Source organism: Vanellus vanellus (assembly GCF_965231255.1).
Source record: "Vanellus vanellus genome assembly, chromosome: 2".
NCBI classification, from domain to species: domain Eukaryota; kingdom Metazoa; phylum Chordata; class Aves; order Charadriiformes; family Charadriidae; genus Vanellus; species Vanellus vanellus.
In genome coordinates, this window is record NC_138906.1 from 94046301 (window position 1) to 94063609 (window position 17309).

The window sequence follows — 17309 nt, forward strand, 5'->3', positions numbered from 1 at the left end:
GAAGGTACTTGCATTAATTAAACAAAATCACTTTTTAGTACAGTAATTCTGCACTCCTGTTAGAAAAAAGAATAATACAATAAGAATTTGATAGCAATAAGGAGACTATAAATCAAGAGAACAGAGAATTGAAATTCATCCCACAATGATTTAATTAACTCAGCAGTATTCTTCTAATGCAAAAATGTTATTAAATTCCAACTAACATCCCCTCTGTTTAGGAAATGGAACAAAACCGTATCCGCAAGCTCTGGAGCAATGCATAAACAACCCATTACCACGCTGACGAACTTGCAAGTTCATTCTTCCCCTGTGTGTCCACACACAAACACTGCCTAAGTGAAGACAGACATTTCAAACAGATTTCCACTTTAACGTGGTCACAGTTCACTGTCCAGGTAACTACAGCAAGCCCAAAGTAGCCTTTTTCCTGCTGGGAATGAACAGCATTACTCCTGATACTTAACCAGCCACTCCGCTGATGGTTTGGAAACGAACAAACCAAACACTGGGCTTTGCCTTCCGTTCCCTAGAAGCAGATGCCAGCAAGCAAGCAAAAAGTTGGGCCTCTTCCCAGTCCTGCACTACGTTAGTCCACAGCATCTACTGAGGGATCACCTGCAGCTCAGCCGTGGGTGCCAGTGCAGCTCTGTAAGGGCTGCCTCAGCTCGTCTCAGAAGGGACCTTGTGGTCATCTCACCTACCCTTTGCTGGCAATGATGTGGTGCCGCAAGGTCATGCAGGATACATGGCAGAAGCTTTAACCTATGAGTTGGTGCTTTCTTGCATCTGTCCTACGGGGCAGCTGGGGTCCAAAAAGGTCTCTATCCAAAATCATAGAATGGTTTAGGTTGGAAGGCACCTTGAAGACCACCGAGTTCCAACCCCCCTGCCAGAGGCAGGGACACCTCCCACTACACCAGGTTGCTCAAAGCCCCATCCAACCTCGCCTTGAACACCTCCAGGGATGGGGCCTCAACAACTACTCTGGGCAACCTGTTCCAGTGCCTTACCACCCTCAAAAGTGAAAAATTTCTTCCTAATGTTTAATCTGAACCTGCCCTCTTCCAGTTTAAAGCCATCCCCCCTCATCCTATCCCTACATGCCCTAGAAAAAGTCCTTCCCCAGCTCTCTTGTAGGCCCCCTTTAGGTACTGGAAGGCCACAATAAGGTTTTCCAGGCTGAACAACCCCAACTCTCAGCCTTTCCTAATAGGAGAGGTGCTCCAGCCCTCTGATCATCTTCATGGCCCTCCTCTGGACTTGCTCCCACAGGTCCATGTCCTTCTTATGTTGGGGACTCCAGAGCTGGACGCAGTACTCCAGGTGTGGTCTCACAAGAGTGGAGTAGAGGGGCAGAATCACCTCCCAAAATGTCTAAAGCTGACCTGAACTCACACCTCGAGTCCAAACGGTGCAGATGGCAAGGAGAGCTGAGACTCAGCGTAGCTATTCCCACTATGTTAAGCAATTCCTTAAAGGCTATCAGCATAAAGTTATGACATCTCTGATTTATCTCAAGCATTCACTTACGGTATAATTGCAATCACTCAATATAGTTATGTTTTTTTTTTTTTTTCCCCAATTCCCTACTGCACTGATGTTTACACCCAAACCCACTCCCACCTGCCTCACTAGGCATCAGAGAATTACAATTTCTCTCATGTTACGCTTTCCCATTTTTCCCCATACTCTCAGCCTGATAAGGCTTCTCAATTCTGTCAATTCCTGATCAAAGCACAAAACAGCTAAGGTATATTCTCACTGTGCCATTAATAAAATATAACACTAGTAATGTCACGCAAGAAAAATGTGCAAGGGCACACCTAATTAAGATGTACACATAAAAATCCAGTGCGAATACGCTAATGCACAGCTACTGCGGCATATACTACAGACCACTCAGTATTTACACAAGGCAGTCCTAAAGGTCAATTGCAATGGCACTATTACTGTTAAACAACTTTTTAAAACAACTGCAAGCGTTACTGTGTGGCTGAACACCTGGTGGGGCCACCAGCACACGTGCAGCAGGGCAGGTTCAGGTCGGGTCAGGCCGGTCCCGTCCCACCGAGTGTGCCAGACCACCCTCGGCCGGGCAACACGTCCCCTGGCGTGCTGCCGCTGGTCCCCACCGCGCAGCCCTCCTCCCAGCACACTCCCACTGCTGGAGCATCGCTCACAGGTAGGGAGCCAAAACGCTCCTGGGAGTGGAGCCAGGTTTGTGTCATTAAAGCAAAAAAAAAAAAAAAAAAAAAAAAAAATCCCAACAAACAGCATAATTTTGAGTTTGAGCGCAAGATGCCCTTAACTCCAGTAATTCACGTTCGGACTCTAAATACTATTCTGGCACTTTCCAAAATGCAAGAACGAAGAGACTAATTTCTTTCTACTACCACCACCGCTTGCTGTAACAGGCGTGAGGAAGGAGGAATGGCAGCATTGACTCCGTGCTGATCCCGGTCCCCGGCACACCGCGCGCCAGGCTTCAGCTGAAAAGACTGCAGAACCCCCCCTGACCACCCAGCACCAACAGCGCTGAGCACTGCCCATCTTTAGCTCAGTCCAGCAGACTCGTTAGTCTTCAGTTATTTGTTACTCTCTTCTTCAGTAATGAGCAAATGAGACTTTCAAAGCCATGTGAGCTCACCCCCCCCCCCCCCATTTCTTCAGGGGTAACGGGACAACAAGTTCGCGTGACACAGGGGACAAGACGACAAGTAATGCAACATCTTTCCTAAGCTGTCCATCAAATTTAGCTCATTTAGTTTGGAAAAGCGTTATTTCTCCAAACGAGAGAGACGCACCCAGGGAAGTGCAAGGCCTGTTTTCATACTGTTAGACCACAGCCCCGCAGAGGAAGCCTGATCCTTCCCAATTTTTCCCAAATGCAATCACAACTTTCTTAAGAAAAAAAAAAGACATCCAAGTTAAACACGCCACAGAGCAATCCATGTATGATTTATTTATTTAGCTTAAGAGCACTGCTTCAAAGAAAGATTTGAGAGAAACAACATGATATACCATGGCAGATACCCATGAAACCCCATATTTTAAAGTTGGGCCAAAGGGAGTGCCTGGACCTGGACCCAAAGAATTGTGCAGATTAATCCAGCTACAGGATTTGGCCTGTTTAGATAAAGTCCTGTTGACTCAACCTGATGTCAGTATTTACTTTCAAAATGTCTTGTTGCTACAAGTTACTCAACTGCAGGATTAAGTACAAAATTTGCTTGTCACAGATGCAAAATCTAACTTCGCACATAAAGTTTTCATTATACAAAAGTGCGTATTTTTGTACAGTTTCTCTTTTGGAAATCAATGTCCTTGTCTCCAAAAGAGCAAATATAAAAGTTTTACAGGAAGAAAAATAAAAGAAAAAATGCATCATAACATGTAATTTAAACAATTAAAACCTAAGAAGTCTGTTTACAGGAGTTCCCTTGAAGGGTAACTAAATCTGGAAAAAAGAATGGCATTAATTCACACCCATTTGTGAATTTAATTTGCTAGAAAGGAGTAAATAATTCTGGTACATCAAACTGCTATTTGGAAGTTTGCCTGGGCTGTATAGAGGGGGGATGTGAGAAATTTGCCCTATTTTTACAGTTGAAAGCTTCATTGACTCACACAAGATACTTTAGCCTAATATCCTGTGGCATTGCAGTGACCTACATGTAATTATTGCACGCTTTTTCCAAAATATTTGTACACAACCAGAAATTATAACCTAAGTTACCAACCAGTTCTTAGTTTATACCAGCAACACAAAGATGGACTTCAATTAGTGGTAACCTAGCTGTCTGATGTTTTTAGCAATCTTTTGGACAAATGTTTAGTCTTGGTTTGGTGTAATTTTCTGGTTTCCATTTTTCTTAGACAAACATATTTATCCTGTTAAGTAAATGATGTTTTAAAAACTTTCAGCTGTCCCTTCTCCCAGCCCACAATCACTGTCCCCCTCAGACGTGGGGTGATCTCATGTTTGTAGGTGTGCATGTGTTTTACGAACAAAGATGTGGGGAAAAGGGAGAGGGGAAAAAAAAAACAAAACAAAAACCAAACCACAAATGGTCTTGGCAACGCCCCATGGTATCACACTGAAAATGTCCTTCCTGCTCCCACCTTTATCCGTCCTTCCCAGCAGGGAAAGTTGGAGCGCTTACGATGCTGACAGAGGTCTGATGAAGTTTCTCCCAGCTCATGGTCAGAGGCAGATGGGTGGCACTTAGAAGACAGAATGGCACACGATGAAGAAGGAAACTCATGGGCCTGCACTGATCAGGTAGCTCCTCTCCTGTCAGCCTCCTCCTCCTCAAGTTCATGGACAACGCTGCTCTCAATTCAAGAACTTAAGAGCTTTCTGACAGCTTAAAGGGTTATACTTTCTCCACACACAAGACATTTGTGGTGTCTCGTTCACCACACCAGTAGCTGAAGTAGCTACTGACCCAATAGCACAGCGAGGTGGTACTTTTTGCTCAGCCACTCACCAGCTGGTCGACAATGTTACTAAAACTTCAGTGGTGCCAATTTTTACAGAACCACGTGCCATTCACTATCAACAGGTCGACATCTAACATTTCTCACCATAAAACCTAGCTCAAAGTGGGCTGTTTCCACCTGCAGAACTGTAATAAAGGATCAGAGCACCGACCAAGGAGCACGCATCTTTTAATTACAAGTCATTTCTTAACCTCTACCGCCAGATGCGTTTGGTCACACAACTGTATTAGCCCAGACCCTGCCACTGCGGAGGTGGCTCAGTGCAGGATCACCTTTGAAATGCAACCTAAACTTCACGCTATTTCTCTTCTAAGTCTTTTACTACTAAACTATGTGTCAGTTACTCAACGTGCCTCTGTGCTTGAAAAAAAAGAGTACCTACAAAATTTTTTAATTTAGGATTTTTTTTTCTAAACCAGAGAAGATTATCCAGAGTCAAATCTGCAATGGTTTCAATGAGCCTAATGTTCCAGTGTTACCTCCCAGATTGTTATATTGATCCTCCAGTTAAATGACTATCCCATTTGCCTACATGTGTTTTTAGTTTTGTGCTCGTACAGAAGACCCGTTACTTCTCACTGTTCTCTGTCTTCTGGGGAGCAGCTGCGGTACGCCATCAGCTTGAAAAGCAGTATTCAGTGCCTGATTGGCAGCAGAGCTAGAGATGGCATACTGCTTCCTGCTGTGGTGAAATCTGTACCATCCCTGAACAGATCTTAGAAAATATATTAAAGAAAAAAAAGAAATAATTCCTGATACGTGCACTTTTTTGAGCAAGATAAAGAAAATCCTTCATCATCATGAGAAAGCAAAAATAAAAATCTACTGCAAAAAAAGAAGTGTTTATTACAGCTATTTTTTGTTGCTTTACTGCTTTCACCTTTCTTTGCTGAGCCAAGAAAGAGCATGAAACAAATGCAGAGCAGTGCATAAGCAATGTTGTGAACCACTTGTTAAAAAAAGCGGTGGCAACTGCATAAAAAATAAGAAAAAAAGGATCAGAAGCAGCTTAATAAGAAACCTTTGTCTCAAGCTCCAGTTACGTGAATAAAATTTTGCATATGAGAACAGCTGCAAATATAATTCAAGCTTTATGACCTGAAAGCTCCTTTACTCACTCTTTCACCCGCACATGCATCCTCTTCCTACAGAGAACAATATACCGGGAAAAAGTTTTAATTTAGTAAACAGAGCTGGCATTTCTTTATGCCCCAGGCTTGGCAGTATGACAAAACAGTCTTCTGTGTTTAACACAACTGGATCTTTAAATTCCTCCTCCGTAGCCACTACTAGGTTTTATCATCGCAGAGTTGTATGTTAAAATTACTCAAAAATAAGACTGAGTTGGTTCCATGAGGAGCAATACTAACGACACTTTGTTTCTTATGAAGTCATATCAGACATCTCAGCTTCCCAGTGACCCCCCACTGTTTCACATGGTCAGCAAACAAAATATCCCCTCCATTCTGAAATCCCCTAAGACTACATTAACCTGGGTCCCTCTCAAGTCCCCAAGATAGGAGCTGACCAAAGGCAACGATTCCTCCACACCATGCACGTGCCGTGACACCCCGTGTGATCAGAGCTGCAGCACTGCCGGCTGGAACTGCTATTTACCCACAAATGCTCGAGAGGCACGAAGGGAATTGCTTTTCACTAACACCTCATATATCCCATGTAATCAGAATGGCTTATTCCAATCTCCAGTTTTAATCCTTGTTTATAATCTGCAAGCAGAGAACCTGAAATTAAGCATCATTGTCTTTAACCTTGGTTTGCATTTAAACTTGTATTTTTCTTAAAACACAGCTCATTTCACTAACTGCCAGCCATTAAAACATGCTTTTGCAGTCCTTTAACTAAGCCCATCACTTATTTTGTTAACCAGTAGTTTATATTATATCTATGGACATTTATCTGAGCAAGAGCATGTCCTAAAAAAATTTACTCACGTTCCCAAACTTTGCAATATTTTTAATGGGATGAAGTTGGAAAGATGTATAACATTTCTTAAGTTACTCATTTTTTACTCTGATGTTTAGTAGACTCCATTGAAGGGAACTAGAACTGGATTAAACACAACTAACATCCTATGAGGTGGCTGAACAGACAGATTATTTTGTTATCTAACAACATTCCATATTTAAAATTGAGGTATTAAAAATAAAGTTTTCTTCCTTCTTGAAGAAACTGAACCTCCTCTCTTTTTTCTTACTTTTGTCCATCAATACTTTAAAAATAGAGATTTTTTCCCCAGTTCTGTTCCTCTATTCCTTCATTAAAGAGGAAGATAATTCATTAGAGAGGAAAAGAACACTTTCCTATTCTTCCCTCACCCTGAGCCAGTGTTTCTCATTTGCTTCCCATCAGTCAATAAACTGAACTGTGTATCTGCACCTACAGAACAAGTGACTATTGTCCAACATGCTTTACCTCCTCATCTCATACCCTAAAAGGTTTTACCACTATAATGGATTGTCTTTGATTAAGAACTTCAGCAGCAAGCATATCTATGCGATATAAATACACTTATTTCATTTCAGGCTTTCAAAAAGCTTGTCAAAATTTTCCATTTTAAAATTAGGTAGGTTCATTTTTTTTTAAATTACAAAGTAAAATTTAGGAAAAAAAATTACTTTTATTCTGTCTTTATAGTCCTTTTCTTAGGTACACTAAAAGATGGTTTACTTTTATATTTATGTGCTGTTAAACCACTCGCTTCTACATTCCATCAAAAACTGATGCACAGATCATTTAGGGTTCTTTAGGCTTTACAGAGCGACCTTTAGGGTGGCTTGGTTAATTTTATTAAAACATAAAGCTGAAAGGCAAAGAATCCCTGAAACTGGGAAATATTTGGAAAGGTTCATCTCAGAAGGGTGGCCATGCTGCTCTCCTGTTGGCAAGTGCCAGAACTGCCCCTCGTTTTTTGGCAAAACAGCCTCTCCGCTTCACCGGTACCCAGGCCTCTGATGAGGTCCTGCTAAATTTCTAATGGGATGACCCCATTTTTAACCGGGGCATTATTTGGTTATCTGTCTGTCTTGTACATATAAGAAATACAGTAAAACCAATGGAAATGCACTGTGTCTTTCAAGAAAGCAAAGAACTGTTTATGGCGATGTAAAGCAATACAGAAGATGCGAGGGCATGCATTAGGGTCTAATGCTTGTAGCTGAAGTGTCCACCCAAACTCTTTTATAAGTCATAGCAAACATAGGAGCTACTCACAAACTAATTGAGCAGTGATACAGAATACGAGCATATTTTTGGGTACTCAAGCCAACAGTCAGTAAGAGCAACCCATCTTTTCATCCCCATGCAAGTCAGCACAGTTTACAAAACAAAGGTTTTTGAGCCCAGCTTTAGTCTTTAAACATGCTCAAGGCCATACAAAACAAGTCGGTTGTTTGAGTCTCAAAGAGTGGAGTAGGACTGAGAAGAAAAACTGCAGTGTCACTGAGGTTATTGCTCTGGACCACGTGAGAGCTCGGTCTGTGCTATCTTCACTGCCAAGAACCCAGAGAGTCGCTCAACCAGCTTTCCGTGGGACAATGCTCCTCTTAAGTCCCATTACAAGAAGCCGGACCTAGTTACATGCTCTAAGAACATTATTTTGCTTTTTAATCAGCTTCACAAAAGACAGCAAAATCAAGCAGCACCGTGTCCTTAAAGAAAACAGCTGTTCACTGGCTTTGTGGCATCTAGAACATGCAGTATAGCATGCACAGACCTTCCTCCAACCTTAAAGCTAATTGACTTCTGAATTAGTAAATCATTAGCCTGGATAACAAAATCCCAAAGATACTAGGCATTACTGCTTCACTCACAACATGCACGTGTCTGAAAGAGACTTTCTTCATTCTTACAAACCTTTTAAAAAAAGTCTGAAGCCTGTTCGAAGACACTGTCTCGGCCAGTGCTGCCCTACTCACAAAGCCTACACGTGTTTCTGCTTATCTTGAAACTTTCTTTCTGCCTTCAAAATGAAACAGCACACTGCTGGTTTGAACACGAATGGATGACCCAAAGCTTCGTCCCATACTCACATGCTTACTAGCAGGTTGACTCTGAGGTAAAGATCCAGGGGCTAGCACTGGAGAGCTCGCGGGACTACAAAGTTCTGGGAAGGGATTGGGGATGGCCGGCAAAGACGATGTTCTGAATTGCTGTTCTTCTTCTTGAAGACGCCTATAAACACAAAAGCACTAAGCATTAAGAGGAGCAAACTGGCATCACTAGACCTGGATCTCCTGCCCCACCATTTACAATAATGATACTAAAGAAACGGAATCAAACCCACTCTTTTTCTAAGCAGCCACTATACAGTTACAGCAACTGCAAGCACAAAGTAGGTAAGTGCGTGTGAAAAATGACCAGTCAGGCATCCATGCTTGTTTTGTTGCTTACAACTTGACTACTTGGGTGAGTAACTGAGGTAACTGTGCACATAAAATAAACAGAAATATCCATCTGTACTCGCTATTGTAAGCACTAGCTTACAAGCTTACGCTCTGTGTGCCAGAAAGTCAGTTAAGCTCTTCCAAACCAACGTGAAAGAGGAGAACACAATGGCAGTCACTTGGAGTCAAATTCCGCGTGGATCTGCAAATGAAGGTGTACCCCTGTAAAGTCTCTAAGCTGAGACTGAAACCAATACTGTCACCTCATTACAGTACCAGATTCCAGAAACGCAAAGACTCAGCTTGAGCAATGAACTGCAATTACACCCTCCCACCTTAGGCCAGTTGTACGTACGGTTACTGTTCAGACAAGTTTGCATCTCCTAACATACGCCTCACGAGTCTACGTAGGACTAGCAGAGATGCAACTTCCAGTTTATAATACACCTGTACTGCCCACATCAACAAAAGGAAAACTGAAGCCTACCAGTTGCCACAGAAAACCTTGAAAAGATGTAAGGCCCAGTCATGACCACACAGATTGCTTTAGGGCTCCCTACTGCTGGGGCATCACCATTGAAGGTGTACATCAACGCCTGTGCAGAAGGCACCATCTAGCGGCAATCCCGGAAGTTTCCCGAGACAATCGACTAACTCCCAGATTTGAAATGCAAATCCTTAAAAACGTCCGTTTGCTCTCCTTTTCCCCCTGCCTTCAACAAGCAGAGCCTTCGTAACAGAGCTGCCGGGGAGACAATTGCTGGCTTTGCCTCTGGCAGCGTCCCCCGCCCTGGGCACGCTCCCTGCCTCTGCCCCTACCAGAACCCGGGGGCCGATAAAATAACTACTGGGAAATCTGCTCCGCAGGTAACTCTATCCTGCAATTTAGTTGCCTTGGTGTTCCACGAATGAGCCGTACGGATTTGGGGTTTTGCTATAAATAGCGGCTCCCAACCATAACTATGAGCCATGCAAACAACTACTTGACCTGCTCCATTTTTTTTTTGCTGCGCTCCCCGTGTGTGCGCTTCCCCACAGCACAGGGTAAAGGACGGTGTAAGATTTCTGCAGCCCTGTAGACTCGTCGTATCAGCAGCTGTGTAATAGTGCTCTATATTGCAAGTTTTTGACGGACCTCCGTTATAAGAAGTGGAACTCCAGACTCGACACAATTAGAAAGGTGTGGTTTTCTTAAAATGAGAATTCAATACACCACCTTCTGCTCTGCCTATACTGCTGCACTGCACCATTTACTTCGTGACTGATGCACACAGAAAACTGTGCTCTTAAGAGAATTACCACAGTCAGCCCTTCTGCCCTTCTGTTCTAGCTGCAAGAAAGACGCAGCCGTCCCCTTCTATGGGAAAAGGGTCTAGATAACCCTGAATAAAAGTTTCACCATTATTTTCTTTAATGATAAACACACGATGTTCTTGTGCGTATGGAAGTACAGAGTTCAGAAAGGCAGAGTGTTCTCAAAAAAGAGTTGCTAAGTTTTGAAATGCCAAAAATGGTTTAAATGAAGTGTTTTGATTGAGATATTTACAAAACATTGACAGTTATAGTACTCTAGAGAGTGTAATTCTAGTACAGCCCAATTTGAGGTTAAATATGAAATACTTGTAAAAATGATTGCATCATTAGCTGACTTGGTTCTATCACAGTTACTGCATACTACCCATTCATATAGAAAAGCTGCCTGTCTAAAGAATACCATTTCTATAGGAAATACATCAGCATAAGGAATTAGTAGCAACCCTTTCCACATCTGGGATTTTTCTTTTATTATTATTACTTCTCACTTCCTTTGAAGACACCGTTAACTATAAGGAAAGGAAAACTCCAAATCTCTCTGATTCAGGCAATTTACCCACTCATGCTGACAGGAGCTCCTTTCCTCCTGCTTCCTAAAAATAAGGTTTTAAGAACCTCAGCATCTCCTACAGGCTCTCCCGCCACCACCAAGAGTATTCCACTTGAAGCTTGAATTCAAGTCCCCCATCCTGACAACAGGGAGACAACTTAAAACACTTTTTTGTTTTGTAATGACCCATACAATGCACTCAATGAAAGAGCTGGAAGTGCTCTAGGAAGAACAGAAAAGTAACTATGACATGTTCCTTTTTGGTTTGTTTGCCTTGCACCATTCAGGAAACCTCCACAAAAAGAGGTATTTTTTGTACATCAAAACTAGCTGAATGTACCTTCATCTATCTACATCTCTCTTATGTTTTATAAAACCAAGAAGCTGTCAGTAGGCACCATACCTGAGAGAATGGTTTTTAACAGTGTGAAAATGAATCCATATATGGACATCATTTCTGCAAATTGGTACCAATGATACGCTTCTACACATCTGCTACTACAGGCACGTGAAATATTGATTAAAAAAAGGGGTGAAAATGCAACATTTTTGCATTTTATGAAATACATGGAAAGTATATGTCCTTCACCCACCTGGTACATCTTTCTTCCTATGCAAAAGTTCAGTCTAACACTACTAGGCTCCTACCGAAATCTATCTCCAATTTGAAAATGTAGTTCTTTTGAAGCTAATGCAAGACAACTTTAACAAAAAGGAGGCATGTCCCTTGTTCCTACCTGACTGCCATAATGCGCACTGGCTGAGACCGCTGCACCTTCTGCCTTGGAGACATGGGCTGCAGAGCACTGGATCCCGAGGACGGCAACTGACTGCGGTTGAGCTGACCGTTTTGAAGGAGCGGAGTGGTTTCCGACTGCATGCTGCACGTAGAGTACAAACTTTCAAATGAGGAATTCATGTCGTTTACCAAAGCTTCTAGGTCCACATCGTCATCTGAAAGGCAAAATAAAGGCAGCGTAACACATCTGGAAGTCCCAGATAAATAGAAGTCTGGAAAGATTAAAGACTGAGCTTCTGTAAAGTTATCACATAATTTTATAGTTATATTTTTACAATGCAAAAGTTTACTGCAGAAAACATTTATTTATTTTAGAGCAGAAAAATGCAGCTAATAACAGCCAGCAACGGACACTGATTTTGTCTCCCTTAGTGAAAAGCTGCTGACACAGAATGCAATGTTTCTACTACAGTATATATAACAAAAATTTGGTGAGATTTTTAATAACGCCAATGCTAATGTGAAGCACCACTTCACTTACCAATAAACTGACATACATTTCAAAAGTATATCGCTTACAAATACCTCAGTTCAGCTTGTCAATGTATCAAGCTCAGATCGTCAAACACTGTAATAAACGCTTTGCAAGACCAAATAATTCAGAAAAAAAAAAAAAAAAAAAAAGACTGTTGCAGAAGTCAATAGGTGGAAGACACACTCCTCTGCTGTACATGTCAGAAAGCGATCATTACAGTTTGTTAAAAATCCCATCTGTGTTTCTGCATATTTTTGTGATACGGTATTTTGAAGGGCAATGCAAGCTTTTAAGAGTCAGTCCAAGGACTTTATAAAAAGATCTTTATCCTTGCCCTTGCAATGTGATAGAGAGACGCCTGCCTTAAAGAGCTCAAAGTAAATCAACCGGGGCTGTGGCATGGGTGGTTGGAGGAACATCAGCCCCTAAAAAGTGCACCAACCTTTCCATATACACCACCTTACCTCACAGTAAATAAGTAACTTCTGCTCATTCGTTGCTCCTTAATGATCATAATTACTCTGCAAGACAACAAAACTCTGCGAGCCCTTTGCGCTAACCACTCTCTGAACTCGTATTGCAGAGTGCTGTAATTACTCCCTCGCCACAAGTTACGTCACTCCCTATCAGGAGTTCGGCAGGCTGACGAACACACACATCGATATCTGCTTCTGGTTACCGCACAGCCACTGCCTGAACAGCTACTTCGGACCAAAAACAACTGTGTGCATCCAAAAATGTGCCCTTATTTTCCAGCTGTATCAATTGGCCTGGTAAGATATACCATTGCTGCCCACAAACCTTGTATCTCACTAAACTCTTCATGACAGCTGAAAAGTAGAGCTGAGCAACGGAGCTAGCAAACATTTACACAGCGCTATGCAGCTAAAATATGCTTTTCACTCCAAATATTTTATGATATCTATTCTTTTGTCATGTTTTCTGTGTAATTGAACCACCAGGAGCAGCTATTCAGCTTGTGACCAGTTACAGTACTTTCTTTGAGATACCATAAACGTTTTTTGTACCAATAGCACTGTTCTTGAGGATATAATCCTAAATAGCATCACTCAATTTCTGTCCACCTACAACATGCCTCAATAACCATAACAGGATCTAAACACAGCATTTACCCAATTGTTTTGGATGCTGATGACCCCACTTCTCAGTGTTGGATGAGCCAAAAATCTGCTCAGAATTAAACAGAATCATAGAATCATTTAGGTTGGAAGGGACCTTTAAGATCATCAAGTCCAACTAACACTGCCAAAACGACCACCAATCCATGTCCGTAAGCACCACACCTACCCGTCTTTTAAATACCTCCAGGGATGGTGGCTCAACCACTTCCCTGTGCAGCCTGGTCCAATGCTTGATAACCCCTTCCCTGAAGAAATTTTTCCTAATATCCATCCTAACCCTCCCCTGGCACAACTTAAGGTCATTTCCTCTTGTCCTATCAGTTGTTACTTGGCAGAAGAGACCGACCCCCACCTCTCTACAACCTCCTTTCAGGTAGTTGTAGAGCACTCTATTTAATGACTTGAAATACTATGTTCCTCACTGAAAGTCAGTTGGCCCTCTACTGAAGTAAAAGCCACTTAGCTTTCACGGAAAACGTACTCACAGGATTTCTAGGTTTGAACACATGTTAAAAAAAATCAAAAAAAAAACCATCAATCCAACAACAGGTTTCTTCCTTTGATTTCTTTATGGTTATTTCCCTCAGTCTCTGTACTTAACAGCTACTACCCTACTACTAAGAGTCACCTTCACTAGGCTACACCATCTTCTCTGTCTGTCAGCTAGTTCATGCATTTTCAATAATCTAGACTTTGCTTTGCTTGGACAAAGTCTACAATAATTTTCCTGCTATTTTTAGGGATCTCAAGACAGAGTTGCAATTTAAATTTCATTCCATCCTCCAGATTCTTATCCTATTTGGAGAGGACAGATCGAAAACACTTCTTGAGCAATCACAAGGGAACCACAGGAGTAGGAGTATAAAGAGGGAGAGGCTGAATTACATGGCTTTTGAATTTTATCATTCATCTAAAGTACCAGAAGACCGAGCTGTAGGGTGTCAGATGGCTGTCAAGTAAAAGCTTCGGGGTTGGATGAAGGAGACATAAAAGACAGACCCTGGCCACAGAGTCAGGGAGTAAATTACAGCAACTAACAGCAATTGTTTAGCAGGGTGAAAAGCAGAAAGGGAAGAAAGTCAAGGCATACATGCTGTGGAAGTCTGCATGGCTTGGTCCCCGAGGGTGCTAATTTATTAACAACTTAGACAAAGCTATTAGCGTGCAAGATCATTAAGTTTTCAGATGATTGTAATACGGGAGGAGTGATTAAAAGTCAGCTCAAGCTATCCCTGAATAATCAAATAGGCACAAAGGTGTAATATGAAGTCTAGTATGCATAAAATGAGGCACTTGATGCAAAATACTAAGCAAACTAAGTACATAGTTTAAAGCATTGAATTACCATTAGCAGGCTTTTAAGCATATCAATTACACTCCTAAATTCAATTTCCAACAGGACAGGCACTAACAAGGTGCATATAGAGTTTTCCTAATAATATGTTGCACTGAAGTCCAGAATCCGGTTTCACTCCTCTGTCAGCTCCTTTTCTCCGCGGGTGCAGCACTGCTAATAATGGCCCTCAGTCTCGCTATAAGACTTTTGCAGGAGTGCAGATCCTTAAGCTTTTTGAAGACAAAGCCTGCAATCTTGAATTTCATACAGTTTCATCTCTATACAATAGCATTTACCTCTAAATACCATTCTGTTGTTGAGACATTTCAGCATGCTGCAATAGGAAACCTCACTGTTGTAGCCTACCTCGGAAGTGCCAGCAGATGTCTCAGCCTTCCAAGCAATCCAGTATGTTACTCGTGATGGCTCTCTACAGACCTTAACTAAATAGAAATCATATAAGCTATCCACGGTATTTCTAAGCCACTTGAATCATCTGCAGGTAGACTATTCAGAAGGACATTTCATATACAGTGCAATCCTTCAAAGTATCTTTCTCTACCAATCAGCGAGATCCAGCCTCTGTCAAGACCACAGAATCATAGAATGGTTTGGGTTGGAAGGGACCCTAAAGATCATCTAGTTCCCACCCCTGTGCCACGGGCAGGGACACCTCTCACTAGACCAGGTCGCTCAAAGCCCCAACCAGCCTGGCCTTGAACGCCTCCAGGGATGGGGCCTCCACAACTTCTCTGGGCAACCTGTTCCAGTGACTCACCACCCTCAGAGTGAAAAATTGCTTCCTAATATCTAATCTAAATCTCCCCTCTTCCAGTTTGAAACCATTACCCTCATCCCATCACTACACACCCTTGTAAGAAGTCCCTCTCCAGCTTTTTTGTCATCCTACATGGGCAAAAAAAACCCAACCACAAACCCTCTCTCAATTGAACAGCATAGACGGTAGCTTATCACATCCATGCACAAACGTGCAAGCAGCCTTCTGCTTTTTAACGTCATTTTTAGAGGAAAACACTGGCAAAACCTAGCTCTGACATAGTTCTGGTGGTGGATAGGGTACTGGCAGTTTTGTAGACTTGTTATACCACCAGAAAATACTTGGTAGGCCTGTGAGCAACTTTCTTTCCCAAACTAGAACCAAAGTGCACACACTAGCAGCTGTCTGAAGTTCGTTTCGCTTCTTTGCCCACAACTTGTTAAACTTTGGCTTTGTTCACAAACCAGCCCCACTGGATGTTGCAAGTAACATTTTTGCTAAAGTAAATCATGACTTCAGTTAGAAGAAAAAATTTACAAGTTCAACTCAAGGAAAGAAGAAAACTTTGTTATAAAACCTCTACTGAGCTAGTGAGCTAAGCTACCGCTCCACAAAAACTAAAGCACTTTGAATACCATTTGAATGTTTTTGAGCATACCATAGGAAGGATGATAACTCCTAAATTAGGTCTGAGCAAATTTTAATCTGTGCTTAACCATATCCCACTTGTCTTTCTGCTTTTAACCCTTCTCTGTCCCCCAGATCCTAATGTATTTACTTATTTTGGTGGTTGTTGGCCTTGACACGTCAAGCTCCACCAACAGGACTAAGCAGGGTCCCGCTTATTCTGAAGCGATGTAAAGCTGAAATGAGCCCTGCTCAGCTTCATCCATACCAGCCTCCCGAAGAAAGCAGGTATTTCTACGGCTTTTAAGGGGCTCATTGCATTGCAGAAATTCTGTTTACTGAAAAAAAGCTGAACATGGAAAGAATCCCGGCTTTGGACTACAGACCAGGATGCGTTTCATGTCTCTAAATGGCAGCCCAGCCAACACCCTTCCCTTTTACATAGGGTTTGCAGTTCATAAGGAATACTATGAAAAACGTCACAGGACTTAGCGAGCTGTGATTTAAGATGATTTTTAAAACTGTATACATACATAATTTTCAACTTGCTTGCTCATTTCAGAATTTAATTATCCAGCATTATCCCTCATATCAGTTCACAGAGAAGACTGATGCAAGTGCTACCAGGAATTCAGCAGAAGGTTTATAAGAAGGCTATATCACTTTTCTGTCGCCATGGAAGTAAGTCTGATACTGTATGAAGCCTAACAGCAGGAATATAAACAAGTGTTTGACATTACAGTAAGGCAGCTGTTGATCGATCACCTATTCCTATTTGACAGCCTAACTGTGGCAATTGGTTCCCCCAAATGAGTTTCAGTGCAGCACGTTCGAGATCCAGCTTTGCAAAGCAAAGAAGCTAAGATATAACTAATGTAAGGTTTCACTCAAGTTTAGCTCAGAAGATATTGAAGATATCGAAGCAGTTAGCAGGCCTTCCTGCACACATTAACCAACCCTCAAGGAGACAGATGGAAACAGTGAACGAAAAAGAACGTACAGTTGCATATAGCCTAGTATCCTGCATTGATACATTATGTACATTATAGGTAATACAGAGAAAATACATTTACATTAAAGTGATGAGAAGTACTTAACCAGAATTTAAAAGGGAAAAAAAGACACCTAAAATACTTGTGGTATCCACCTTGACATCCTGTTTCAAATCTCCTAAGAACACATATAAGTCACTCTGATTCATATTGGTGATGCAAGTATGTTTTGCAAGGTTTTTGGTATTGTGGAAATCTCATGTTTTATGATCAAAAATGCAGGTAAGAATTACCACAGTGCTACGTGCATACAAACTCCTTTTATAAGATAACCCCTTACTAAGGGATTCCCTTGCACAAGAGCACTGCAGCATGTCCCTCCTGCAC

The 17309-nt window shown here is 41.9% G+C and overlaps 1 protein-coding gene across 1 annotated transcript in view; it reads right to left on the bottom strand.

Moving 5' to 3' along the window:
* Nucleotides 1–17309, bottom strand: part of GRB10 (growth factor receptor bound protein 10) — a 113258-nt gene that overhangs the window by 48679 nt on the left and 47270 nt on the right. Inside the window, exons 3-4 of the mRNA XM_082480001.1 lie at nt 11511–11727; nt 8556–8697 (exon numbers count right to left, since the gene is read on the bottom strand). Of these exons, the coding sequence (XP_082336127.1) occupies nt 8556–8697; nt 11511–11727 (359 nt within the window). The remainder of the gene's footprint in view (nt 1–8555; nt 8698–11510; nt 11728–17309) is intronic.